At 44.7% G+C, this 27,307-nt stretch overlaps 1 protein-coding gene across 4 annotated transcripts; it reads left to right on the forward strand.

The window, feature by feature from the left end:
• The first annotated feature begins 75 nt into the window (after window positions 1–75).
• Taf12 (TATA-box binding protein associated factor 12) lies at window positions 76–26,629 on the forward strand. 4 transcript variants are annotated; one of them, XM_010632192.2, is made up of 6 exons: window positions 76–207; window positions 14,125–14,376; window positions 16,969–17,046; window positions 21,209–21,323; window positions 24,657–24,745; window positions 26,166–26,628. In XM_010632192.2, the coding sequence occupies exons 2-6, from the start codon at window positions 14,209–14,211 to the stop codon at window positions 26,199–26,201; spliced, it is 486 nt and encodes a 161-aa protein (XP_010630494.1). In that variant the 5' UTR covers window positions 76–207; window positions 14,125–14,208; the 3' UTR covers window positions 26,202–26,628. The 4 variants fall into 4 exon arrangements, with proteins under 4 accessions (XP_010630494.1, XP_033623463.1, XP_010630498.1 ...); XM_033767572.1 differs by lacking the exon at window positions 76–207 and adding an exon at window positions 236–422 and having other exon boundaries at window positions 26,166–26,629; XM_010632196.3 differs by lacking the exon at window positions 76–207 and adding an exon at window positions 11,351–11,675 and having other exon boundaries at window positions 26,166–26,629.
• The last annotated feature ends 678 nt before the right edge of the window (window positions 26,630–27,307 follow it).

Genomic DNA, 27,307 nt, shown 5'->3' on the forward strand with positions numbered 1-27,307 from the left:
CACCGCAACCACGTGTCGGAGGAGAGTCTACGCCTGCGCAAACCAGGCGCGCGCCCGCCGGCCGGAAGAGCCGCGCGTTTCCGGGTTGGAGGCGGGGAGCGGTGCCGGAAAGTATTCGGGGAGGGCCGCGCAGTCGGACCGGCTGCTGAGACGAAAGCTTCACTGGGGCAGTCTCCGCATATCATGGGGAGATAGACGCTGCTGCCTGTGAGTCTTGGGCCCTGGCAGTTGAGGAAGAAGAGCGGGAGGAGGGAGTCAGGACCCAGACCCACAGTGGGTCAGTGTTTAAAGAACCAGGTTGTGGAGGAGACTGGGCTGTGAGCATTCAAGCTCTTGGGACGGGACTTGAGGGGATCGGGCTCCGAGAAGACGCGGCTATGGGGACCCGGGCTCCGAACGAGACTTAGAGAACGGGGACGGATGTGAGTTCTTCGGCATCTGAGGGAAAGCGGTCTGATAAGGGACAGGATTGTGAGACTCGTACTTTTGGGGAGGAGAGGGTCTGAAAGAAACCGGGCGTGAAGACGCGCTCCACAGAGGTAAAAGTGGAGCCGTGAGGACTTGGGCTCCCAAGAACAGAAGCGGGACAGTCGGGACCCAGGCTTCTAAGGATTTAGAGAGAGGACAGCGAAGACAGGTTCCTGAGAGGCAGAAGCAGTCAGAGAAGATTTGAGTTTAGGAAGGAGCAGAAGTGGGCAGTGAAGACCGGGGCTTCTGTGAGGACAGGATCGGGGCTTTGAGACTCCGAGTTCCTGAGGAAATAGGGCTGCGAGGAGCCAGGCTGCTAAAAGCGGAGGATCCGAGGGGCCCTGCTGTGAGATCAGTCTCCAAGAGAAAGGAAGAGTGAAGAGATAGAGCGATCAATTGTTTTCCTCGTATTCTCTGTACCCAGAGTAATAAAGGATGTATTCAGGAGAACACTACACGTTGCCTCCTTGGTTGTGGCAGGCAGGCTTTTCTTGTGTCAGATACTTGATTTAGGAAGCCCACATTCAAGCGTCTTCGTTTTTCTGCTTCATTATTGCGAATCGGTTGTGAAGTTCGAAGCAGTTTGAACTCAGTTATGTACTTGACAAGTGCTTTACACCCCATTCCAGTTACCCCGATTGAGCACAGATCTGTGCGTCTCAAATAGAATGTCAGAAGTGGGAGGGCCTGAAAAGATCATCTCCTCTACGCCCCCCGTTTTACATTTAAGGAGAAAAAGGTCTAAAGAGGGCTTAGGATCACATTGAGACAATGAATAGTTGGATCATAAGTTTGATGCAGTACCCTGCTGTGTGTAGCAAACAACAGATGCTTGGTTAATTTTCTTTGAATAAATGCTTCTAGAATCTTTACCTTCAAAATCAGGAGAGAGTTTTGTTTTGTTTTTCTATCCTACTGGGATTGAACCCAGGGGTGATCTACCACTGAACTACATTCCCAGGCCCCTCCTCCCCTTTTAAAAACGTTGAGACAGACGCTGGCTAAATTGCCTACGCTACTTGAACTTGCAGTCTTCCTGCCTCAGCCTCCCTGTACTCTTTAGGATTACAGGCCTGCTCCACTGTGCCCTGCTAGGAGGGAAATTTTTAGAGTCTAATTCCTTGAGTCTTGTTTCTGTACTAACATAGATACAGTGAATATCACTCGTGAATGAGGAAACTTTTACATTAAGTTCAGTGTTTTTTCTTTTGGTACTGGGGATCAAACACAGGTCCTTGCCCCCTTGAAAAGTAGGTGGTGGCACCACTGAGCTAAATCCCCAGCCCCAGTGTCATTTATTTTTTAATAAGCTATTTAGAACATCACCAAAAAGTAACTTGTGAGCCAGGAATTTGTCTCAGTGGCACTGTACCTGTCTCAAGCGCAAGGTCCTGAGTTTGATACCTGGTACAAAAGCAGTAACTTTTTGTTGTCGTCCGCTGTTTGGTCTGAGGAGTTAACTTCTCCCATAACTTGTGACCTGTATTTTTAGCACAAGCATTTACTAGGAATACCTGCTTTTAGATAAGGATTGTGGGGGCCAGAGGAGGTGGGGCATGTATATCATCACTCTCTGGGAAGCTGAGGCAAGAGGAATTAGAAATCCAGCCCAGACTGGGCATTTGGCAATTTATTGAGACCTTGTCTCAATTTTTTATTTTTTTATTATTTTTTATTTTTTTGGTACCGGGGATTGAACTCGGGTCTTTGTGCTTTGCAAGGCAGGCCACCAAACCACTGAGCTAAATCCCTGGCTTCAATTTTTTTTTTTAAAACAATACTTGGGTTTGAACTCAAGGTCTTCACACTGAGCTACATCCTCTTTTCTTTTTGGGGGGACGGGGTATTGAGAATCGAATTTAAGACCTTGCTCTTGTCAGGCAGGCATAGTGTAGCCGAGCTACATTCCTGGCCCCATCCTTCTTTATTTTGAGACAGGGTCTCAATAAGTGGCCCAGGCTGGTCTCGAACATTTGAGCCTCTTGCTCAACCTCCCAGAATGATGGAATTACAGGCGTGTGCCATAATTCCTAGCTTGCCCAGTCTCAAAACATTTTTTTGGTTTTTTTGGAGATAGGGTCTCACTGTGTAGTTCAGGCTGGCCTTGAACTCAGTTTGGCCTTGCTGTAATCCTCCTGCCTCAACCTCCTTAGTGCGGGGCTTAAAGGCATGTTCCACCATGTCCCACTCCAGTCTCAAAATTTTAAAAGGAGGAGGGAGAGGAGCTGGGGTGTAACTGTGTGAAGGCCCTAGGTTCTATTCCCTGTACCACACCAAAAAAAAAAAAAAAAAGAGAGAGATTTAGACTGGTCACTTCCCTTCTTCATTAATAGATTATTTTCTTGACACCTACTCAAACTAACAGGTACAAGCATTTTCTTTTTCTCTTTTTTTTTTTTTTTGGTACCGGGGATCAAACTCGGGTCCTTGCGCTTGCGAGGCAGGCAGTGGAACCACTGAGCTAAATCCCTGGCCCATAAGCATTTTCAATTAGTATGCACTTAATTATTATAACCTCCCAATTTAGGTATTGACAGTCCCATTGTACTGATAAACAGGTTCAGAGGTTAAGTCCTTTGCCTGAAATCACATAGTACCTAGTGATCCAGCCCCAGTTATTTGTGCCTCTAAAATTTTCTAATTTTTAAAATTAAAATAATGTCTCAGTTTGCCCATCAGCAAGACAGAAGTAGTATTATACAAAGCATATCACCGAGCACAAGCTCTCCCCTCCCCTTAAGATTCCTTTCTGTCAAGTACCATAATTTAATGTAGTACTTATGTAGTGTGGTATTTGAGGAGAACTAAATTTCTGTTTTTGCGGAATCATAGATATTCAAGATTAAAAAAAGCAATAGTAGTACAGTGTTTCCTTGCAATAGAGTAAGATTTTTTTTTTTTTTTTTTTGCTACTGGGGATTGAATTCAGGTCCTTGCACTTGCAAGGCAGGCCACTGAACCCCTGAGCTAAATCCCCGGCCCTGAGTAAGATATTTTTAATTTCAAATTTAGAAGATCAGGAAAGAGCAATTTGGATTAACTTTCCAACTAATTGTTAGCATGGTCTAGATGGTTGAGAAGTTGGGCTATTTTTCTCCCCAGTGGCTTAGCTTATTACTATCTACAAATGCCTGTATACAAATGATCAGAAGTTATTTATACCAAATTATGATAGGAAGGTGCCATGCCAGGTGTGGTGGTGCACCCCTGTAATCCCAGCACTCAAATCGGGAGGATGAAGCAGGAGGATTGCTGTGAGTTCGAGACAAGCCTGGGCTACATAATGAGTTCCAGGTCAGTCTCAACTACATAGTAAGACCAAAAAAAAAAAAAAAAAAAAAAAAAAAAAGTGCCATGTCACTTTCACTGATGGTGTTTTGTTTTGTTTTTCTCGGGAGTTTCTTAAACTCAGGAGCACTCTGCTCCTAAGCAACAACCCCAGCTCTTTTTTTATTTTTATTCAGAGACAAGAGTCTTGCTAAGTTGTGAGTCCATACTTGAATTTGAAATCCTCCTGCCTCAGACTCCCAAAGTACTGAGATTCTAGGTGTGCACTGTGCCTAGCACCAGTATGCTTGGCTTTGTTTTGTTTTTTTAAATTTTAAGATAGGGACTCAATAAGTTGCTCAGTTTTGCTCAAACTCAGGATTTTCCTGCCTTAGCCTCACAGAATACTGAGATTAAGGGCCCGGGATTTAGCTCAGTTGTTCTGCTGCCTGCCTTGCAAGTGCAAGGTCCTGAGTTTGATCCCCGGTACCCGCCCCAAAACACCCAATATTATAATACTGAGATTACAGGTATGTGTTATCACACCCAGTTGAGGTACACTTTATTCCATTATTTTCAGTTAAAGAAACTGAAGCATAAAGAAATTAGGTAACTTGTTCAAGGACCTATAACTAAGTGGCAACATTTTTGAAATGGTCCCACTAGGTGTTTCAGGCTGGCCTTGAACCTTCAGCAATTCTCTTGCCTCAGCCTCCTAGTGCTGGGATTATAGGGATGCACCGCCATGCCTGGCTTTTTGTTTGTTTTTTGGGGATACAGTCTCACTATGTAGTTCAAGCTGGACTTGAACCCCCTTTGTAGGTCAGGCTGGCCTCAGACTTTTTTTTTCTTTTGGTACCAGAGATTGAATTTAGGACCTTGCACTTGTGAGGCAGGCGGTGGCACCACTGAGCTAAATCCTGGCCCTGGCCTCAGATTTAATCTTTCTCCCTTAGCCTTCCCACTGCTGAGATTACAGAAGTTCACCACTACACTGGGCTCCAGATAGATATTGAGGGGGGATTTGAGACAGAGTCTCACTGTGTAGTTCAGGTTGGCCTTGAACTCACTGTGTAGCCCTACAATCCTGCCTCAGCCTCCCAAGTGCTGAGATAATAGGCATGTGCTGCCCGCCATGCCTGGTGTGGAGTCCATATCATTGCTCACTGTACTATGTAGACTTTCTGTTAAGTCAAAACCACCTGCACTGGGTCAAACAGCCAAAATGAGCATTAGTTTCAAAGTGAAAAAAAAAAATCCCTTTTTCTCTCAAGTCTCATAAACAAACAATAATAAATGAATTTTGTTGTTGTTGTTTATTTAAGCTTGGAAATAGGAGCTCCTTTAGATTTAGTTAGAAGCCAGAATGAGAGAAACACCTAGGGAGAAAATCTAGTTACTAAGTCAAATTGTGCACCACCGTAATCGGGCTCTTATGCTATTAGATTCATAGTCCCCTTGACCTCCAGTATTTTGTTTAAATAATAAATTACTTAGCATTTCAGAGGTTAAAAAGGCTGTAAAGTCCATCTGGATTTTATCCCCATATTTCTGTTGCTTTCTTTGCTTTTTTAAACAATGGAATAGATGCCCTGAGAAGACTAGGGTCTTTGGGTTCTCTGTCTTTTGGATTTTTGTTTTTGATTGAAGGTCTCACTTGTGTAGTCCAACCTAGGTTTGAACTTGCACTCCTCTTGCCTCAGCCTCCCAAGTGGTGGGATTACAGGTGTGTGTCTATGCCTAGCTAAGGCCAGGGTCTTACGCCAATTGCCAGGTCTCCCTGTTTCCTCATGCTCTGAAAGTTCAAATACTTTTTTTTTTTTGGCACAGGAATCGAACTCAGGGCCTCAAGCTTACCAAGCAGGCTCTGTGACTCTGAGCTACATTCCCAGATACTTTTAATACAATTATAAGGTAGCAACTGGATTTCAGTTCGAGGTACAAGGTTGTTAAAAGGAAAAATAGGGGTGGGGATTTAGCTCAGTGGACTGCACCTGCCTTGTAAGCGCAAGGTCCTGAATTTGATCCCCAGTACCAAAATAAATAAATAAATAAATAAATAAATAAATAAATAAATAAATAAATAGGAAAAATAAGGCTCTCATTCTCACCCTGTCAACCAGTTTGAATAGTATAGGTGAAGGGAGGTACAATAGAATTGGTTATTTAATTAAACTCCCATCCACCCATGCAATCTTGTTTTTTGTTTTTGTTTTGAGACAGTGTCTTCCTGTGTAGCCCAGGCTGGCCTCAATCTCGTGGTGATCCTCCTGCCTCAACCTCCTGAGTGCTGAGATTATAGATGTGCACTACCACACACAATCTTTTTGTTTTTGGTACCAGGGATTGAACTTGGGCCCTTGAGCTTTCAAGGCAGGCAGCGGAACCACTGAACTAAATCCCCAGCCCCCACACAATCTTGATTTGATAGAATCATTATACGTATTTTTTCCTTTCCTTTTCCCTCTTTTTTTTTTCCTTCCTTTCCCTCTCTTCCTTCCCCCTTCCCTCCTTCCCTCCCTCCCTCTCTCTCTCTCTCTCTCTCTCTCTCTCTCTCTCTCTCTCTCTCTTTCTCTCTCTCTCTCTCTCTCTTTCTTTTTCTGATTGATCGCAGTTGTGGTACTAGAACTCAGAGCTCCACATGTGCTAGGCAAGTGCTCTATCACTAAGCCGCATCCCCAGCCCTAAATATTTTCAGTGGTATCTTTCAGAAGTATGGACTTTGCAGATTCCTTGTGACTCTCGTAGGACATCATTCCCTCATTGTAGGTACCACAGGAGGGAGGGGTTCGTTATTATATTATTCCCTCAAACACCCCATAATTCTTGCCTGTTTTTACCTCTTGGCATTCTGAGGAAGTGAGAGTGAGAAATTTGAGTAGTCCGAAGATAGTGGTATATTATGTAGCAGAAATCAGGTTATTGCTGTCATTTCATTCCATTGTGCTCAGTCCGCATTATCCACAATTGGGCTTGATGAGAGTCGTCAGGAAGCTGAAGGTGACAGTGTATATCTAACTTAGGAGGCTGAGGCAGGAAGATCATGAGTTTGAGGTTAGCCTGGCTACATAGTGAGATACTGTCTCAGAAAATTAGAAAAAAAGTCAGTAAACAGGTAACTTGTATATAGAGCCTTTGAACATTCTGATGAGGCCATAATGTTTTGTTTTATGTTTATTCTTTAAAATTTATATACAAATAAAATTTATTTTGGAGCACAGTTCCAACTCGGAATATGACAGATGTCATAGAAGTACCGCAGATGCAAGACTCACCACATTTCGCCTGCCGCCCAATTTAATCATGCTTCTTTGTGGTTAGACCCTCCCCAACCCCAGGCCCCGTGACAACCACCGACCTATTCTCTGTCCCTAGAACCTTGCCTTTTCCAGACCATCGTACAAATAGAATCATATAGCCTTTGAGTCTTGTCTTTTCCCTTAGCATACTGCATTTGAGTCATCCATGTTGTATAGATCAGCCTTCCTTTCTGAGTAATACTCCACTCTATCTATGGATGTACGTAAGTTTATCCATTCACTGACTGAAGGTTGTCTCAATGAGTTCTAGTTTTTGGCAATTATGAGTAATGTTACTCTGAACATTCACACATTTTTGTGTAAATATGTTCCCAAATCCAGTTGTCATGGCCCATGCCTATACTTCCCGAACTCAGGAGGCTGAGGCAGAAGGATCGCCTCAAGTATGAGGCCAGCCTGACTACATAGCAACTTCAAAGCCAGCCTGAAGTACATAGGAAGTGCTTATCTCTTTTTTTTTCCATTTTCCTAGGGTAAATACCTAGATATAGGATTTCTGAGTCAGATAAGTATCTGTTTAACTTTGTTTTGTTTTGGGGGGTGTCTTTTGAGACAGGGTCTTACTATATGGTTCAAGGTAAACTTGAATTCACTATGTAGCCCAGGCTGGCCTCAAACTCATGGTAACCGTCCTGCCTCAGCCTCCCAAGTGCTGAGATTACAGGTGTGCACCACCACATCCAGCAGTATATGTTTAACTTTGTAACAAACTGCCAAATTGTTTTCCAAAAAGACTGCCCCATTTTACATCCACACATCAGTGTATCCAGCGTATCAGGTGTGATTAAAAAAAAAAGATGAGTATTTAAGTTTTGTTTTTGCTGTTGTTTTTTCAGTTTATTATGGTAAAAGACATATTGCCATTAATCCCCATAAACATATTCCATCTTGTGGGTGTGGTGGCACACGCCTGTAATCCTAGCCCTTGGGAGGCTGAAGCAGGAGGATCCTTACAAGTTGGAAAACAGCCTGGTCTATATAGTAGTGAGTTCAAGGCCAGCCTGAACTACATAGTGAGACCCTGTCTCCAAAAACAAAAACAAATTAAAGCTTTTATAAATAAGAAGATGGGTCAAAGGAGGGGGGGAATGAATGAGAGAAAAGCAAGACATATCATGTGCAGATACAAATTCCCTGTGATGAATCTTATCATTGTGTATATCTAAAATCCACCGATAACTGTTTTTAGACAGAATTTGGGGTACCCAGTCAAAAGTCTCTTCAGGGTGGTCCCTCGAGCCATGCAGAGTACCAGCCTCACCCACCTACCAACCGGGCCACCATGCTTAGTTCCTTCTGTATCTTTCCAGAAGTGATTTATGCATCTATAATTGTATGTGTGTGCTGTTTGTTTTTGTTCTTGAGATAGGGTCTCACTCTGTAGTTCAGGCTGGCATAGAACTTACAAGCACACCTCCTGCCTCAGCCTCCCGAGTGCTGGAATTACAGGTGTGCACCGCCATGACCAACTGGCATCTTTTTATTTTTAAATTAAATTAATTAATGAGTTTATGTGCTGTGGGGATTGAACCCAAAACTTTCACACTGAACTACATCCCAGTCTTTTTGTTTGTTTGTTTGTTTGGTACCAGGGATCGAACTTACAACCTGCAAGGCTAGTACAGTGCCACTGAGCTAAATCCCCAGCCCTCCCTTTTTTTGAGACAGTGTCTTGCTATGTCACTAATCCCCCAGACAGGATTCAAACTTGTGGTCCTCCATATCTTGGCCACCCAGAGTGCTGGCAAATTGACATTTCTTATACATAGACTATATTCTATTCATATATAACTTTGACTGGGCTGGGGATTTAGCTCAGTGGCACTGTACCTTCCTTGCAAGTGCAAAGTCCTGAGTTTGATCTCCAGTACAGGAAAAAATAAAATAAAATAGCATATATAACTTTGACTATAATTTAATTATTAAAAAATGAAACTGTGGAGGACCAGGGATTTAGCTCAGTGGCATTGCGCTTGCCTCACAAGTGGAAGGTCCTGAGTTCAATCCCTGCTACAAAAAAAAAAAAAAAACAAACCCTAAAAAATGACACTATGGGGCTGGGCATGGTGGCATATGCCTGTAAACCTAGCACTCAGAGGCTGAGGTAGAAGAATGGAGAAAGTTTGAGGCCAGCCTGGGCAACTTAGCAAGACCCAGTCTCAAAATAAAAAATAAAAAGATCTGAGGATATACTGTAGCAATGAAACATTCCTTGGTTCAACCCCTAGTACTGCAAAAAAACACAAAAGTTTAAATTTTCAATATTTTGATCTATTTAGAATAAAGGAGCATAGAAATGGGGAGCGCACATGTCACCTCCCATTCCAGATGGGTCAGATATTTTATTTTATTGTGGTGCTGGTAATGACACTCAGGGCCAAGGGCATACAAGGCATGTGCTCTACTTACTACTGCTGTACTCTTAGCCCCCAAATATGTGAAATGAACGAATCACCTGGGCATGGTGGTGCACGCCTGTCACTCCACTCCTCTGGGAGTCAGAAGGATTTGAGCCTGGGCAGTTTAGCAGCCTAGTAAAATCTTATCTCAAAAATAAAATGCATAAAAATGGACTGGAGATATAGTTCAGTGTAAAAGTCCTTGGTTGAATCCCCAGTATAAAAAAGTGGGGGTGCTTAGGGGGCCTGGGTTTTAGCTCAGCGGTTCCAGCGCCTGCCTTGCAAGCGCAAGGAACTGAGTTCAATTTCCGATAACAAAAAAAAAGGTGGGGGGGGCGCTTAGGGATGTAGATCAGTGGTAAAGAATTGCCTAGTGTGTTTGAAGTCTTGGATTGAATCCCTGGGACTGCAGGAAAGCAAAAACCCATTTTAAAAGTGTTAAACTAGATGTGGTGGCACATGCCTGTAACCTCACCTGCTCAGGAGGCTGAGAACAGAGAGCTGGGAGGCTGCCCTGACCCTCCTCTTTTTTCTTTAATTCAGGGTCTCCCTGTATAGTTCAGGCTGGCCTTGAACTCACAACAATCCTCCTGCCTCAGCCTCCTGAGTGTTGGAATCACAGGTGTGTGCCACAATACCAGACTTATCTTTTCCTTATGGATACAGGCTTTAAATATTCAGTGTGTGTGTGTGTGTGTGTGTGTTACTGGAGATTGAACCCAGGGCTGTGTGCATGGTAGGTAAACACTCTTGTGTATTATCATGCTAAGTTTAAAATGCAGAAAACTTAAATTACAATGTGAAGAGTTTGACAGTTGTAAACCTATGTAATTACCACCCACCCAAATGTGTTACAGTGCTTTCAGTTCATCCATAGAAGGAAATCATGTGGGAACTACGGGTAGTGTCAGTGTGGCAGGAGGTGCCTAGTTATTTAGTTTTTACATTAAGAAATAATTTACTTAGAATTATATGTTCAGAAATTCTGGAAAACATCAGTGGGTGCAGTAAATTGCAGTCTAGTTGCTTAGGGAGAACCTTTGTTTTGTTATGTTTTTTGTACTTTGGTTCAAAAGGGAGAACCTTTGACTCTTCCCATGCCTTAGAGATCCCGCCTCCTTAGTTACTGGCATTGAGTTATTCGTTAAGGTCGATCCCTAACTCCATGAGTGATTATTTCTGTGATTTGGTACTGAGAAGAGGCCAGGTCTTGCAACAGAAATTTCCTTTATGCTAAAATCTCTAATACAAGAAAAAAAAAGTTTCCACTTATTGTGAGCAGTATTCAGATGCTATCTGGGAAATCCCTTGAAGATTGAGGAATGTTATTTGAGAAGTATAGTGTATTAACTGTGAGGCTAGATTGGTGAGGATATAGTTTGGTCTCTTTTTGCAGCAGCAGCACAGTTCCATTGCTTTTTTGTTTTGGCTATTCTGGAGGTGGGTCCAGGGGTGCTGTACTGCTGAGTTATATCCTTATCCATTTGTTTTTTATTTTGAGACAAGGTCTGGCTAAATTGCCCTGGGTGGCCTCAAACTTTTCAATCGTCCTGCCTCAGCCTCCAAAGTAGATGGGATTACGAGAGTATGCTACCATGCCTAGTGCAGTTGAACTTTTTATTTAACATTTTACAAGAAAGATTTAGTCCAAAAGGCCAATGCCCGCTAATCCCAGCACTTGAGAGGCTGAAGCAGGAGGATTGTAGCGATTTGTAAGCCAGCTTGGGCTACATAGTGAGATCAAGATCAGCCAGGACTAGGGGGCCGGGGATTTAGCTCAGTGGTTCTGCTGCCTGCCTTGCAAGCACAAGGGTCTGAGTTCGATCCCTGGTACCAAAAAAAAGATCAGCCTGAACTACATAGCTAGACCCTGTCTCAAAAAACTAGAAAAAACAAACCAGCTACCCCCGACTAAAGCCCATGTCATCATCAGATTCTTCAGATCCTGTCTGTTTTGCTCAGCTGGCAGTGGCACGAAGGGGCAACACCCCTGCTAGTATGGGCCCTGCTGGGGGAGCAGGTCATCAGTCCCACCTTGCAGGTTAGGCTCCCTAGGGTGACCTTGACCAGGGCCTTTGCAGACAGTCTGGGCCCAGAAGATCCAACAGTTCCACCGGCTGCCTTGGTGAGGGGACTGATCTGACCCTCCTGGACCATCTCGAGAGGAGACAGAGTGACCGGACAAGAGGGAGCCCCAGTGAGTGTGGCGGCATCCTGTGTGGTGAGCACTTCCCTGCCGTGGCCTCCGTGGCCTCAGAAGCACCAAGACCTTGATGGCAGCCAAAGGGGTTTGGGAGTCTTTGATAAGGCTGTTGCATAGAAGTGGCTCCAGGAAACTACAATATTTTGCATTTATAACAGTAGAACAGCTGTTGCCACATTCATGATCTTTTCCTATCTTGACTCCCATAGGTAACATTTGTAGGTAGTTGAAGCAATAAACAAGTGGTCCTGATACTCGGCTATTCACATCAGCTACCTCTTAGCCAAAGTCAGCTTAGTTTCCTTTTTTGTTTTTATTTTTTGTAGTACTGAGGATTAAACGCTGGGCCTTCTCATTGAGCTACATCGCCAACCACCCGTCCCCTTTTTGTGACAGGGTCTCACTATGTAGCCCAGGCTGGCCTTGAACTCATGGTGATCCTCTTGCCTTAGCCTCCCAAGTGCTGGGATTACAGGCGTGCACCACTATGCCCAGCTCCCATCCCTTAACTTATTTTGACACAGGGTCTTGCTAAATTGCTAAATTTTTCAGGCTGAGCTTAATTCTCCTGCCTTTGCCTCCCAGAGTACAGCTAGAACATTATATCTTATGTCGGAAAATTAGACAGTGGTGGTTTGTAGTTCAGTGATAGAGCACTTGCCTAACAGGTACAGAGTCTTTGGTTTGATCTCAGAACAGGGAGACAGAGACAGAGACATAAAGGGAGAGAGAAATTTAGTGTGTTGGGGAGGAGCTCGGCAATAGGGCCAAGAGAAGAACAGACACAGATACACGTTCAGATTACGAAGCTTTACCAGGTTCTAAAAACCATTGACATGATTCCTGCAGGTGTAAATCCCACAAGTTTGCTAAATTAAACATTTCATAGCATAGGCTGTGTATCTCTAACAGTCGAACGTCCTTTTTTCTTTTTTGGTACCAGGGATTGAACTCAGGTCCTTGTGCTTGTGAGGCAGGCGGTGGAACCACTGAGCTAAATCCCCTGCCCTAGAACATCCATTTTATGGGAAGATGGTCTATATGTACTCTAATCATTCTTTATATATGTTATACTTTAACTGTTTCTGTGACTAGGAATTGAACCCAGGGCCTCATGTGTGGTAAGCGTGTGCTCTACTATTGAGCTGTGCTCCCAGCCCCATTATTGACTTTTTTCTTCCTGAGAGGGAGGTCTCACTCTGTTGCCCAGACTGGTCTTGAACTCTTGGACTCAAGAGATTCTTCTGCTTCAGCCTCCCAAATGCCGCATACTATTCCTAGTACCATCAGATACTTTTTTTTTGGTGACAGAGTCTCCCTATGGAGTTCAGCCTGGCCTTGAACTCACTCTGTGTCCAGGTTGGTGTGGTGATCCTCCTGCCTCAGCCTCCTCAGTGCTTGGATTATAGGTGCACACCACCACTCCTGGCCATTGATTAATTTTTAAAGATGTTTCTGAAAGAAGGGAAATGTTTTTCTGCCCCCATTTTCTGCTCTGAATCCACTTTGCTGGATCCTGGTTGTGCATCACAGCTGCAAGGCATCTGTGGCGAGGGTGGCACTTGATGCTTACTATTCATTTGCAGGTAGCTCTTGAAAATGGCTGCCTCTCATTTCACCGGGCTCACAGCTGTGGCTGATGTAATTAAAGAACTAGACACTCAGATAGCTGTAAGTAGGCTCTTTGAGGCCGCTGTGGCAGAACCTGGTGAATGTGCTTTGACCTTGACGACACTAAAGCTGATATCCAGAGTCAGCCTTGTGGCTCTAAGATTTAAGCTCAGCTGCTTCACACTGGGGTCTCTGCATGGACTTTGGATTGCTGACCCCAGAGAAGAATTTCTCTTTATGATAAGAAACTTTTAACAGTTGCTAAAAATTATGTTTATGTTTACTGGTCATGGCCCTGACAGACTCAAGCATGGTTTGAAATGTCAAAATGAACTAACTAGGTTTTCTTAAGGTTTGTGACTGAGTTTTCAGTGTGTGGTTGTGCTGTGATTTATTTGAATTTAACATTATTTGATACTTAAATAAGGAATGTAGTACTTAATCAAGCATTATTATATTTGTACAAAGTCCTCCAAAATGTCTCGCTTATTCTAGCTTATCCCTGTACATAAGAGTCCTCATTTCATTTACCGTCTTCCTTATTTGTGAAGTATTTCATTTAGCATTTGGAGAAAAAATTATTTCTAAATATCAACAGTGGACGTTCTTCATTGCCTCCATTCTAATGTGTAGGTATCGAATGGTCACCATCCATTTACTGGAGACCTCTCAAAGTCTGACAGAGGGGCCTGGGATGTAGCTCAGTGGCACTGCACCTGCTTGGCACGTGCAAGGTCCTGAGTTGGATCCCCGGTACTAGGAAAGGAAAAAGAAGTCTGACAGAAAATTTGACTTTCAAAACTCATGCTTCATTATAGGTGTTTCTAGTGCTGATTCTCATGTTTTCCTTCTGCAGTTGATTGGCCTTGGTCCTCACAGCTCCAAAAAGAAACAAGATCTCGATAAGCTCTATGAGCTGAAGTCCAAAGCTCGGCAGATTATGAACCAGTTTGGCCCCTCAGCACTTATCAACCTCTCCAATTTTTCATCCATAAAACCAGAACCAGCCAGCACCCCTCCACAGGGCTCCATGGCCAATAGCACCACTGTGGTAAAGATACCCGGCACTCCTGGGACAGGAGGTCGTCTTAGCCCTGAGAACAATCAGGTATTTCCTCCTCCCTCTTCCCCCTGTAGACACGGCTTTCTGTTATTTGAACCACTCATGCTTTGAGAGGTGGCCACGTCAGGTGCTGTCTCTTCTCACTTGAGAAAGGTCTTTTCCCACTGTGGAATCCTACCATTCTTTGTCAGTTTTGTTGTTGCTGCTGTTGTTGTTGTTTTTGGTACTGGGGATCGAACTCAGGACCTTGCGCTTAGGAGGAAAGGCAGCGGCACCATTGAGCTAAATCCCTGGCCCTTTATCAGTTTTTAATTCTGTTGTGTATTGTTATATATATGCATGTGTACACACGTCCATCACACGCATACATAACACAACACCTGGCTTGTAATAGGTGCTTTATATATGTTAGCTATGTAGTTATTAAAAAATAAATGGGGGGGGGCCAGGGATTTAGCTCAGCAGTTTGGTGCCCTGCCTTGCAAGTGCAGGGACCCGAGTTCAATCCCCGGTACCAAAAAAAAAAAAAATGGGGCCAGGCATGGTGGCGCATGCCTGTAATCCCAGCACTCAGGAGGCTGAGGCAGGAGGATTGCTGTGAGTTCGAGAACAGCCTGGGCTACATAGTGAGTTCCAGGTCAGTCTCAACTACGTAGTGAGACCTTGTCTCAAAAAAACCAAAATAAATAAATAAATGGGTTCGTTAGTTTTCTTTTTTGTTTTTTGTTTCTTTGTTTGTTTTTGAGATAGAACTTCCTGTGAAGTTCAGGCTGGTCTTGAACTCACCATGTAGCCCAGGCTGGTCTCGAACTCACAGCAGTCCTCTTGCCTCAGCCTCCCAAGTGCTGGGATTACAGGTGTGTCCACCACACCTGGTTTGGGTTCATTATTCTTAAAATAAATGTCTCAGTCATTCTTCCTTTTAATTCATCCAGATTCTGTCATTACAGTTTTTTAAATTTTTATTTTTATTAGTACAGGTTTGGGTCAGAGATTTAGCTCAGTGGTTCCGCTGCCTGCCTCGCAAGCATGAGGACCAGAGTTCGATCTCCAGTACCGAAAAACAAAGTGTTTATTAGCACAGGTTTGGTGTACATAGTGATTCCATTCATTGTGGGGAGGTAGTACATGGACATAACACACTTAAGTCTTTTTCATCCTCTAGTCCTCCCTTCCCTCTCCCTTCCCTCCTGTCGTTTGTAAAGTGACTCCTAAATCTGTTTCCTCTTTATACTCATGATCCTGATTCTTCCCTCAGAGCCACAGAAATAAGTACATTGCCCTGATTTAAGTCTCATAGGCTGAGTAGAAGGGATGAGACATTTCAGGGAATGGGTGGAGAGACTAGCAAAAGGAGAATTGGGCAGAGTCAGGAGACTGACCTTTGTTGAAAACGGAGTCTACTGGAGAGGAGCCAGAGATAAAAGGGTAAGGCAGAAGCCTGGGGATTTAGCTCAGTGGTTCTGCCACCTGCCTCACCAAGCACAAGGACCCGAGATGGATCCCCAGTACCAAAAACAAAAAAAAACCTGTAAGGTAGAATTAAGCAGAGCACAGTAGGCCTGTACTACATAGTTTCCATAAGAACTTTAAGACAATAGACAGTCTTTGCAGATACTTAGTAAGGAGTAATAGTCCTATAATAAAAGCAGTGTGTTTTAAGTTATCTTGGCAGTAAGGGGACAAAAGAGGTGGGAAATAGGATAAACTGGGAGGAAAACCAACTCTTTCGTCTTGTTTTGTGTTTTGGAGGGGAAAGGATCTCGCTATGTAGTTCAGACTGGCCTTGTATTATGTAGCTCAGGCTGGCTTCAAACTTGGTGGTGATCCTCTTAAGTGCTGGGATCACAGGCACGTGACACCACGTCCAGCTTTTTTTAAAAAAACTTTTTTTTTTTTGTAATTTAGGTTGGCCTTGAAGTCACTAGGTAGCCCAGGCTGGCCTGGAACTTGCGGTGACTCTCTTGCCTCAGCCTCCCAAGTGCCAAGCTACTGATAGCATTTGTAAATTACACACACACACACACACACACACACACACACACACACACACTCACACACACACCACAGCATTTTCTTTATGAAAGTGATGATGGCTATACATTCTTACACATCTTTTAGTTATATAGGGATGAATACATAGTTCCTGTCCTCCAAGAGATTTTAATCTATTGAGTCAGATACAAGGAAATTTACAAATATGCACAGTGATGCCCAGAGTGCAGAAAAGGCCAATGGAGGAATTGGTCGCTTTTACCTGGTGGGCTAGGAGAGGCACAGAAAGGTGCTTCATGAGCTGACCATGGAGGGAGACGGAAGAAGAGCAGCAGATGGAGAGGGTGCGCTCTGTGTGGTACACGCTGCTTCAGTAGAGGGGTGACTGAGCGACAGTGAGGAAAAGTGCTGACGCGGAAATAAACTGCCTCACAGTTATGTACTGGCTTCTTCCAAGCTAGTCTTCCTGCCTTTCCCTGGCCTACTTCTGCTGGGAGAGTTTCATTTTGGAGCAGTGCCACCAGGCAGACCAGACTGAATTCTTTCCAAACTCAGCACTAAATCCGACAATTTGACAGCCTTTTTCAGAAGTTGTATGTTTCTTTAATACTGAGTGAAAAATCTTTTCCCAATTAACTTTAGGTTTTGACCAAGAAGAAGTTACAGGACTTAGTAAGAGAAGTGGATCCTAATGAACAGCTGGATGAAGATGTGGAGGAGGTAAGGTGGCTGTGTCCCTAAGGGCTGGTGTAGCATGTAACTAAGAGCATACTTGGAGTGGCTCGGGTTGCACAGGGGATTGATCCCAGGGTCTTGCACATGCCTGGCAAGCACTTGACACCCCCATATTCCTAACCCTTGTCTTTTTTTTTTTTCCTGAGTACTAGGATTGAACCAGGGTTGCTCTACCACTCAGCTACATCCTTGGCCCTTTTTTTCTCGGTTTTTGGAGACAGGGTCTCCCTGTTTAACCCAGTCTGACCTCAAACTTGGGGCAGTCGTCTTGCCTCAGCTTCCCGAGTGCTGGGATCACAGGTATGCACCACCATGCCCAGCTTGTTTTTTGTTTTGAGAATGGGTCTCATTAGGTTGTCCAGGTGAGACTCTAACTTGCATCCTGCCTCAGCCTCCTGAGTAGCATGGATTACAGGTGTGCAACACTGTGCCCCACAGAGGCAGACAAATCTGAATTTGAACCTTGTCTCTATACTTACAGCCTGCGCAGTGGAGGATAAGCTGCTTAAGCTTTTTAGATTCAGGTCCTCCTGGGTCAGTAGGGTATGACGTTATTTACCTACAGGGTTATTGTGAGAATCCCATATAATAATTTATACAAACCAACTAGGACAGTGGTGGTGAACCTTTTACAGCTTTCAGTGATACAAACAGCCCCCTCCATCACGCATGTTCCACCACTAACATAGGAGAAGGCTTAGCACTTTATACCCAGTAGCTGCTACTATGTCAAAAAAGACATAGGCAGCTGAGTGTGATGGTACAAGCCTATAATCCCAGCACTCTGGGAGGCTGAGGCAGGAGGATAGCAAGTTTGAGCTCAGCCTGGGCAATTTAGCAAGACCAAGTCTCACAACAAAAAAATTAAAAGGGGCTGGGGATGCGGGGAAATATCTCAGCACAAAGGCCCTGAGTTCGTCCCAAGTACCACACACACACACACACACACACACACACACACAATCACAGTAAACAAAAACCAAAAAAGACATAGATTGTTGCAGGCAATGGCAATTTCCATAATTTTAGCGGTTTCTATAATCTTCTGTTATTCTAAGTCTTAAATATAAGCAGATATTCTTTGATTTCTTTAATTTTCTTTTGTGTGTGTGTTTTGTGTGTGCATCTGTATTAGTGGGGATTGAGCTCAAAGCCTTCACACTGAGACACATCCTATTTTGATCAGGGTCTCACTAAGTTGCTGAGTTGCCCAGGGCTCTAAGTTGTGATCTTCCTGCCCCAGCCTCCCAGAGTGCTAGGATTTCAGGTGTGTTTCCCCACACCAGGCTCGATTAATTTTCAATTGGTCTATTAACTTCCTGGTAATGGTAGATCAGAATTTTGTTACACTACTCACACAAATGCCATACAACTTCTTTCCTTCATTTTTCTCCTTTATTTTTCATCCTATTGTTGTCAGTTCCATTTGCTGAGGGAGTTTTCCTTAGATTATGCTCTATGGTTTTTAACTTTTTTGACAAGAGGGTAAGATTTTCAATTTCCAAGAGTTTTTTTTTTCTTTCTTTCGTTCTTTTTCTTTGTTTGTTTGTTTTGGTACTGGGAATCGAACTCAGGTCCTTGGGCTTGCAAGGCAGGCCACCGAACCACTGAGCTAAATCCCCGGCCCTTTTCTTTGTTTTTTGAGACAGGGTCTCACTATGTAGTTCAGACTGGCTTTAACTCACTATTTAGCCTAGGCTGGCCTCGAACTCATGCCAGTTCTCCTGCCTCAGTCTCCCTAGTACTGGGACTACAGGTATGTGCCACCATGCCCGGCACAAAGAGTTTTTCTTGTGTATTAGACCTCCCTCTCCCCATTCTGTTCATATTTTAGGTTGCAGTATCTTCTCTTATTTTTGTCTCTGAGGGCATCACTTACACTTTTTACCTTTTGTTGTTTTCCTTGCATTGTCTGTTTCCTTTGGATGCTCCCACTTTAGTTTGTCTTTTGTTTGGTTTTTTGGTATCAGGGATCAAACTCAGGACCTTGTGCTTACAGGGTAGGTGCAGTGCCAGCCGTGTTTATTCTGGGTTTGTTTGTTTGTTTGGTTTTGGTTGTTTTGAGAAAGTATCTCACTATGTAGTTGAGGCTGGCCTGGAACTCACTATGTAGCGTAGGCTGGTCTCAAACTCACAGCGATCCTCCTGTCTCAGCCTCCCGAGTGCTGGGATTACAGGCATGCGCCACCATGCCCTGCTGTTTATTCTGTTTTTTGTTTTTTGGTTTTTTTTTTTTTTGTGTGTGTGGTACTGGTTATTGAACTCGGGTCCTTGCGCTTGCAAGGCAGGCTCCGGAACCACTGAGCTAAATCCCCAGCCCTGTTTATTCTGTTTTTAATGCTAAGATATTTTATTCAAATGTCTGATAATTCTGGATATCTGTTCTTAAAGAATAAGCCACTAAAAAGGTGATTTTGTTGCACGTGTTGGTGTGTATCTGTAGCTATTTAGGAAGCTGCGGCAGAAGGATTGCTTGAGCCCACAAATGCAAGACCAGCCTGGCCAATATAACAAGACTGTGTCTCAAAAAAAAAAAAACCCAAGATAAAAAAGAAAGAAGGGAAAAGGACAAAAAAAGAGAGAAAATCAAAGGAGAAGGTGGAAACAAACCTTTTATAAATGAGGGAGGAGAATGGGGAAAAAAGAAGCAAGATATATACTGGTACAGATTCCCTGTGATCAGTGTTATCATTATGTATATTTAAAATGCACTCATAAATATTTTGCTTAAAAACATACTAGACTCCCCCAGTAAGATAAGTTAAAAGGAAAGAGAAAGAGAGATGAGGGAGGAGGGATGGAAGGGACGGGAAGGAGATGAAAGAGGAATGGAGATGTGTTATGTCCACAAGGGATGTGACCATCATGTCCCGAAAACATGAATTCATAAGAATAAAAACTGAAAAAACCCAAACAAACAAACAGGAGCAGCTCACCGGAGGGTCTGGAGGCAGCCCCGTGGTGGCATTCTTGCCTGCCATGCTCAAGGCTGTGTTCAAAATCTAGCACCGCTGAAATAGTTTATTGGAATCTCTTACCTGCTTAAGTTTTTCTCTTGTTCGTATTGCTTTTGTGGATTTTTTTTTTTCTTTCACTGGGGAGGGACAATAGGTTGGTTTGGGTGTTTTGGTTCATTTTGTTTTGTTTTTATGTTTTTTGAGACAGGTTATAGGCGTGCACCTGGCCGTTTTTGGCTTTGAGCAGCAGAAAGTAAGAGAATGAATTTTCTTTTCCAACACAGAAAATGACAGCGAGTAAAGAAAGGTGCAGCAGAGCAAGGAATATCTGTGCCTATGCTTATAATTTTAGTCAGGTTTTTTGTTTCTTCGTTTTTGGTCAACAGAGAAAGTCATGGGGGAATGTATTATCCAATTAAAATTTTCATTTTTTTGAATGTAGATTTTTATCTTCAAATTTGGGTCTTGCTTTTTACATGGTTCAGGAATCATTTGATAGTGAAGTACAAAAATGTTAGGAATGAGGCTTAAAACTTTTAAGGTTGAATCCTGTTTCTACTGCTTTCATAAATTGAGCATGGTGGTGCACACCTGTAATCCTAACACTAGGGAGGATGAGGCAGGATTGCTATGAGTTCAAGGCCAGCCTGGGCTATATAGTGAGTTAAGGTCAGCCTGGATTATATAGGAAAACCCTGTCTCAAAAAAACAAAAAAGCCAGGTGTGGTGGTACACACCTGTGATCCCAGCACTTGGGAGGCTGAGGCAGGAGGATTGCCACAAGGCCAGCCTGCAGTACAAAGTAAGATTCTGTCTCAAAAAACTAACTAACTAAATAAATAAATAAGGACTGCATTTGTTAATCCTTGTTAGGTAGAAAATACAAAAAGTACTTCTTTGGCCTGTGATTTAGTTCAGTGGCACCACACCTGCCTTGCAAGTGCAAGATTCTGAGTTTGATTCCCAGTACCAAAAAAAAAAGTACCTCCTCTGAAAGGTGAGCTTTGTACTTGACCTGGGTAATGTTTCTGCCGTCTTCCTCATCCCTTACCCTCCCTCAGCCCAAATGCTGATTTCAGGCCCACTAATAGAAAGCTGACTAATTTGGATTCAGGGAGAAAACAGTTGTCCCAGCAACAGGCGCCCACCCTACCGGCGTCATGGCGACTCTCCCCACTTTGCCTCTCCAGATGCTGCTGCAGATCGCTGATGACTTCATCGAGAGTGTGGTGACAGCAGCCTGCCAGCTCGCTCGGCATCGCAAGTCCAGCACCCTGGAGGTGAAGGACGTCCAGCTGCACCTGGGTACGTGGCCTCATTTCCCCCAGTGCAGCTGCTCCTTCCAGACTGGTGGAGAGTGTGAGAGGAGCCTTCAAGCCAAGATCAGACATTTGGGTGCTGGACTTACGTATTCATTTAACAGTAGCACTAAACAAAGAAGAGTATTCTGTGCATGGTGGGGCAGTGAGCCCAGGCCTTGGATTCAAAACCACATTCTACTTTCCAGCAGTGCCACTTTATCCTTCCTGCTTGGTTTCTCTTAGAGCCTGTGTCCTTGTTTGTAAAAGTGGGGATCATGATACCCTCCTTTCAGGGTAATCATGAGAATTACAGACTGTTGGTGAAGTGACTAGCACATATTCTGGTGTGGTGGTGCAGGTCTGCAATCTTAGCCCTCCAGAGGCTGAGGCAGGGGGATCACTGTGAGTTCAAGGCCAGCCTGAACTACATAGCAAGACCCTGTCTCAAAATAAACAAAAAAGTTACTGGCACCGGGCCCAGCACAATGAAAGTGCTTAGTAATTTGTAGCTACTATTATTATATCATTCAAATAAAATTGTTCTAGCCGGGGATTTAGCTCTGTGGTTCTACCACCTACCTCTAAAGTGCAAGGTCCTGAGTTTGATCCCCGGTACAAAAAAGAAAAGTTGTCCCCTGGGCCAGGGATTTAGCTCAGTGGTGCCATACCTACCTCCCAAGTGCAAGGTCCTGAGTTCAATCCCTGGTACTGAAAAGAAAAAAACAAAACAAAACAAAAAACCTGTCCTCAGGGCTGGGGATGCAGCTCAGTAGTAGAGCACTTGTGTAGCATATTCAGGGCTCTGGATTTGATTCCTAGCACTGCAGAAAACAAACTATTCCTAGCCAGCATGATGTTGCACATCTGTGATCCTAGTACTTGGAGCTGAGGCTGAGTGATCACTGCAAGATCAAAGCCAGCCCAGGCTACAAAGTGAGTTCAAAACCAAGCTGGGTGTAGTGGCGCATGCCTGTAATCCCAGCACTCAGGAGGCTGAGGCAGGAGGATCACTGTGAGTTCAAGACCAGCCTGGGCTACATAGTGAGTTCCAGGTCAGTCTCAACTACGTAGTGAGACCCTGTCTCAAAAAAAACAACAGAAAAAGACCAGCCTAAACTACATGGGCAGACCCTGCCCCCACCCCCAGACAAAACCAAGCAACAGTTCCTCAGTGTTCCTATGCAATTTTTAGCCTATTCATGCATTTTTCCTAATATTATAATGTGCATACAATTTTGTATGTTTTCCTCACTTAACAGACACTACATTTGAGGTTGGGCTTTTTGGGGTAAACTCACCTAATGTTAATAACCATACTGATTTGGAAAAGACTGAACCCTCATCTGCATCAGTTATAGATGTGACCAAAGAAAGAAGGGTCTGTGGCTGCAGTCAGGCCAGGTGAATGATGCAGAAGATATTAAAGGGTTTAGGGGGCAGCTCAGCGGTAAAGCACTTATACAGCAGGCACAAGGCCAAGAGTTCAGTCCCCAGTACTGCATCAAGGACAGATAAACAGTGACAGTTGTCTCAGTTGTCTGTTAGAGTCAGTGACAGTTGGAGGTGTAGCTCAGTGGTAAAGTACTCACCTAGTATGTGTGAGACCCTCGGTTTGATACTCAGTACTACTACTACTATTACTGATACTAATACTAATAATGGTTGTTAGCCAGATGTTGTGACTAACACCTGTAATCTCAACTATTCAGGAGGCTGAGGCAGGAGAATTGCTTGAATCCAGGAAGTGGAGGCCAGCCTAGACAACACAGTAAGACCCTGCCTCAAACAACAAAAACACGAAAATAGTTGTGAGCTGGGCATGATGGCACATGCCCATAAACCCACCACTCTCACAGGTCTGGAGACCTGAAATAGAAATCAAGGTATTGACAAGGCCATGCTCTCTCTGATGGCCCTAGGGATGAATCCTTCTTGCCTCTTCCTAGCTAGCTCCTGGTAGTAGCTAGCAGTCTTTGGTGGCATACAGATCAGGGCTGTAGCACTCCTGTCCCTCACTCTCCCCATGGGCCTTTCCCCTATGTCTCTGTCTGTGTCTCTTCCTTTTTTTTTTTTTGACAGATAGGGTCTCCCTGTATAGCCCAGGGTGGCCTCAAACTCACAGAGATCCTCCTGCCTCAGTCTCCCAATGCTGGGATTATAGGCATGCGCCATCACACCTGTCTTCACATTTACTTCTTTTGTTTGTTTGGGTTTTTTGTTTTGTTTTGTTTTGTTTTGTTTTTGAGACAGGTCTCCCCATGTAGCTCAGGCTGGTCTCGAACTCACAGCGATCCACCTGCCTCAGCCTCCCGAGTGCTGGGATTACAGGCGTGCACCACCACACCCGGCTCACATTTACTTTTATATGTGCCTCAAATCTTTTGTTCATTCTTTTTCTTCTATCTTGAAGATAGCTAACTTGCCTAGACTAGGCTTGAACTTGTGACCTTCCACCTCAGTCTTCTTTTTTCTGTTTCCTTTCTGAGACAGTGTCTCGTTGTATAGTTCAGGCTGGCCTTGAACTCACAGCAATCCTCCTGCCTCAGCTTCCCAAGCCTTAGCCTCTTGACTGGTGGGAGTTACTGGCATGTGCCACCACACCTGGCCTGCATGACCCCCAGGCTCTGAAGTCACACAGAATCCCTCCTGTTGAATTCTCCTCTTTGAAGCAGTCAGAAAGACTATTTTGGTTATTTTGAGGCAGGGTCTCCTTATTTGCTGAGTTGTGCTGGCTGAGCTGAATTTGTGATCTTCCTGCCTCTGCCCCCCAGCGTGCTGGGATCATGGGCCTGACTGAGCAGCCATGCCCAGCTAGATGCACCTCTTGGTGGAGAGAGGGATTTGCAGGAATGTTATAAAACCACCACAGCACAGATTCACACACAGAAAGCAGAACCTGAGTGCAGACCGGGGGGTGCAGGCTTCCTGCTCAGAGGCCACAGAGTTTCAGTTTGTCTTGGTGAAGATGGAGAGAGGAGTGATGGCTGCACAACTGTATGAATGCACTTAATGCCATAGTATATTTTAAATGATTTTAAAAGCTGGACCTGCACAGCTGGGCATTGTTGACAGAGTGCACACCTGTAGTCCCAGCACTCAGGAGGCTGAGACAGGAGGATCATTGTGAGTTCAGTGCCAGCTTGGGCTGCATAGTGAGATCCTGTCTCAAAAAAAAAAAAAAAAAACCTGGAGCAGACATGAGTGACTGTGGAACTTTTCATGGGGTGGTGGCAGTGCAGTCCCTGTCCCGATCCATCCTCCCTGGTGCTGGTCTGAGGGTCCCATCGTGCTCCTGGGTGGCCTTCCTGGCCCTCACGCTGTTTGGGCTTCTTTGTAGAACGCCAGTGGAACATGTGGATCCCAGGATTTGGCTCTGAAGAAATCCGGCCCTACAAAAAAGCTTGCACCACAGAAGCACATAAGCAGGTGAGGGGCCTAGGGCAGCCGGTGGTGCCTGCCGTCTGGAGCTGCACCTCAGAGGGATGCGAACAGCCACCTTCAGGGGTCTCCTTGTCCCACACAGCAGGCAAAGAGGACGAGAGGAAGTGTGAGCAGCCATCTCCTTGGTGCTGCACTGTGCCCAGTGGGCTTTGCATTTCCTCTCAAGTCATGGGTGTCACTTGAAACTCTTGATTCTGTCCTCCACACCTCCTTCATAAAATCTTCCGTTATCATTGCTGGTTTGAAGCCCACATATGGCTTTGTGAATAGAATGTCAAAGAAACACACTGTCCTCAGGTGAAGAGGTAGTACCCAGGCTGCTCTGTCAGGCACACTGGCTTGAGTACCCGGATGGACATTTGTTCTCAGTCCCTCCTAACAAGGAACTTAGGGGGCAGTGTGAGAACAGCCCTTCTCCTATGAGCAAGCTGGCCCTGCATTGGTTAGGCCAGTTGTGGTGAGGGACACGGCCGCTGTACTTTCTGTCTTAACTGGCTACTCAAAATGCGAGCTATTTCCAAGCTTAACAGGTGTGACTGGGCATCCCTGGGTGCGTTCCTTGCATTTTCATGGCTTGGTATTCCTGGGTCAGCTGTTGACAGAGCTTGTGGAGGACCAGGAAACTGCCAGCCTGAATTGAAAGGTTGCACTGGCCTTCAGAAAGGAGTTTCTCCTGTCACTCTTTCTGCCTGTGCTCCTAGCTCATCCACTGCTCAGCCCTATTTATTTACTCAACAAATAGTACAATGAAACAATTTATTGGTCAAAAAGAGTGAGCAGGGCCGGGGATTTAGCTCAGCAGCCCCATGCCCATCTGGCAAGTGCAAGGTCCTCAGTTCAATCCCCTGTACCAAAAAGAAAAAGAGTGAGTGAAGCTGGGTGTGGTGTTACATGCCTGACATCTAGCACTCAGGAGGCTGAGACAGGAGGATCGCTATGAGTTCAAAGCCAGCCTGGGCTACATAGTAAGTTCAGGACTAGCCTGAAGGGCTGGGGATTTAGCTCAGTGGCACTGTGCCTGCCTTGCAAAGGCAAAGACCTGAGTGAGTTCCATCCCCAGTACCAAAAAAAAAAAACCAAGCAAAGCTAGGGAGTTGTTGCCCTTCACTGCAGGTCATCCATGAGATGCTGGCCTCGGGTGTGGCACCCAGTTTGAAATGGAGGCCCTTTCCCTATTTTCTCCATCACTCTAGGAAGAGACTGAGGTCAGGGGAGCCTGGAAAACTTGTTTGGCCAGCCTTTCCCCTATGTTTCCAAAAAGCAAGGGTAGTCCCTTTCTGCCATCCTGACAGGCTTGAGCAGTTGAGGTCTAGTCAAGTGGTCCCCGGGGCCCTGCACACTGCGCTCTTGTGGCTGCAGCTCCTGAGTTGAACCTGTGTAATTGCTTATTTCTCTCTCCTTTCAGAGAATGGCATTGATCCGGAAAACAACCAAGAAATAACACACAGAAAGGTCAGGGTATGGACCTGTCCAATGTATTTGGAGATACTTGAGCTGAGACCTCAGCCATCTCATCCTTGGAGTTTGTTTGTTTTTTTTTAAATGCTTTACAGAGAAGCATATATTTTTTATTAACAGTGCAGCAATATCTATAATGACTGAGAGGATCTGCCAAAAGAATAAAGCCTCCTACCCCTAACTTCCAGTCCCTTTTCCCTGCCGTCTCAAAGAGGAGCAGTATATCTTCCAGAGAAGATTTTATTTGTGGTTTATTATATAAGTGATTGAATGTGGGACAAAGCATTATGGTCTTATTGGGTGAGACAGTATTAGGATTTGTAGAGGGTTTTGTTTCCTCCTCCCTTCCCCTTTTCCCTGTACTTTGTAATGTCAGTGTTTATATGAATATGAATTTGATTTGCTTTTCCAGAATAAAAAAGTTATTAATTGAAAGACACAGGGTGCATGGCTTAGCGCCTTTGACACTGGCCCGAGGGAATCTGGCCAGCAGGGGTCAGCACTGGGGTTGATTTCTGAGGCACATGCCGGGATTTCCCATTGTTTTACTCCTAGGAGCCAGACCTTTAGTAGGTGTTGGGAGTCTGCTTTGTCTGCACCAGCTGGGTAACAGACCCCAAACTAAAAATATCCTGGTTTTAATAATGTTAATGTACTTAAGGACTTTTATGAGCACTTTTGCAACTCCAAGAGAAAGTTTGGTTCCTTCTTGGCCCTGACAAAGGCCGGGAATAGCCTGGGGAAGCCCTGGTTCTCCGGTGCTATCACAGTGCCTGGTCCTGGGATTTTCACCTTCACATAGAGGAAGCCAATTTCCTTGCAGACCTCAGGGTTGAGCCTTTGATGGAACCGTTCCGACCTGGGCCGAGCATCACTCTCGGGCGTCAGGGCGGCTCACTCACGCAAGCTCGTCCACTTTGCCCACCTTGCCTGTGGGGTCTATTGCCTCGTGGGGCTCGGACCAAGGGACCCTGCCTCTGTTCCCTGGCACAACTCACAGATCTCGAGGGAGCAGCTCAAAGGCTGTGCTGATGTCATATTGCTCTGGATGGACGTCTCAAACCCACATGGGAACAGCTGCCTTTGCCC

Source organism: Fukomys damarensis, unplaced genomic scaffold (genome assembly GCF_012274545.1).
Source record: "Fukomys damarensis isolate Sample0158 unplaced genomic scaffold, DMR_v1.0_HiC HiC_scaffold_23, whole genome shotgun sequence".
Classification (NCBI taxonomy): domain Eukaryota; kingdom Metazoa; phylum Chordata; class Mammalia; order Rodentia; family Bathyergidae; genus Fukomys; species Fukomys damarensis.

Coding starts and splice junctions, on each gene's coding strand:
- Taf12 (XM_010632192.2), top strand. CDS start 14,209: ATGAACCAGTTTGGCCCCTCAGCACTTATCAACCTCTCCAATTTTTCA. Junction 17,047..21,208: donor TGGATGAAGATGTGGAGGAG/GTAAGGTGGCTG, acceptor TTGCCTCTCCAG/ATGCTGCTGCAGATCGCTGA. Junction 21,324..24,656: donor GGACGTCCAGCTGCACCTGG/GTACGTGGCCTC, acceptor GCTTCTTTGTAG/AACGCCAGTGGAACATGTGG.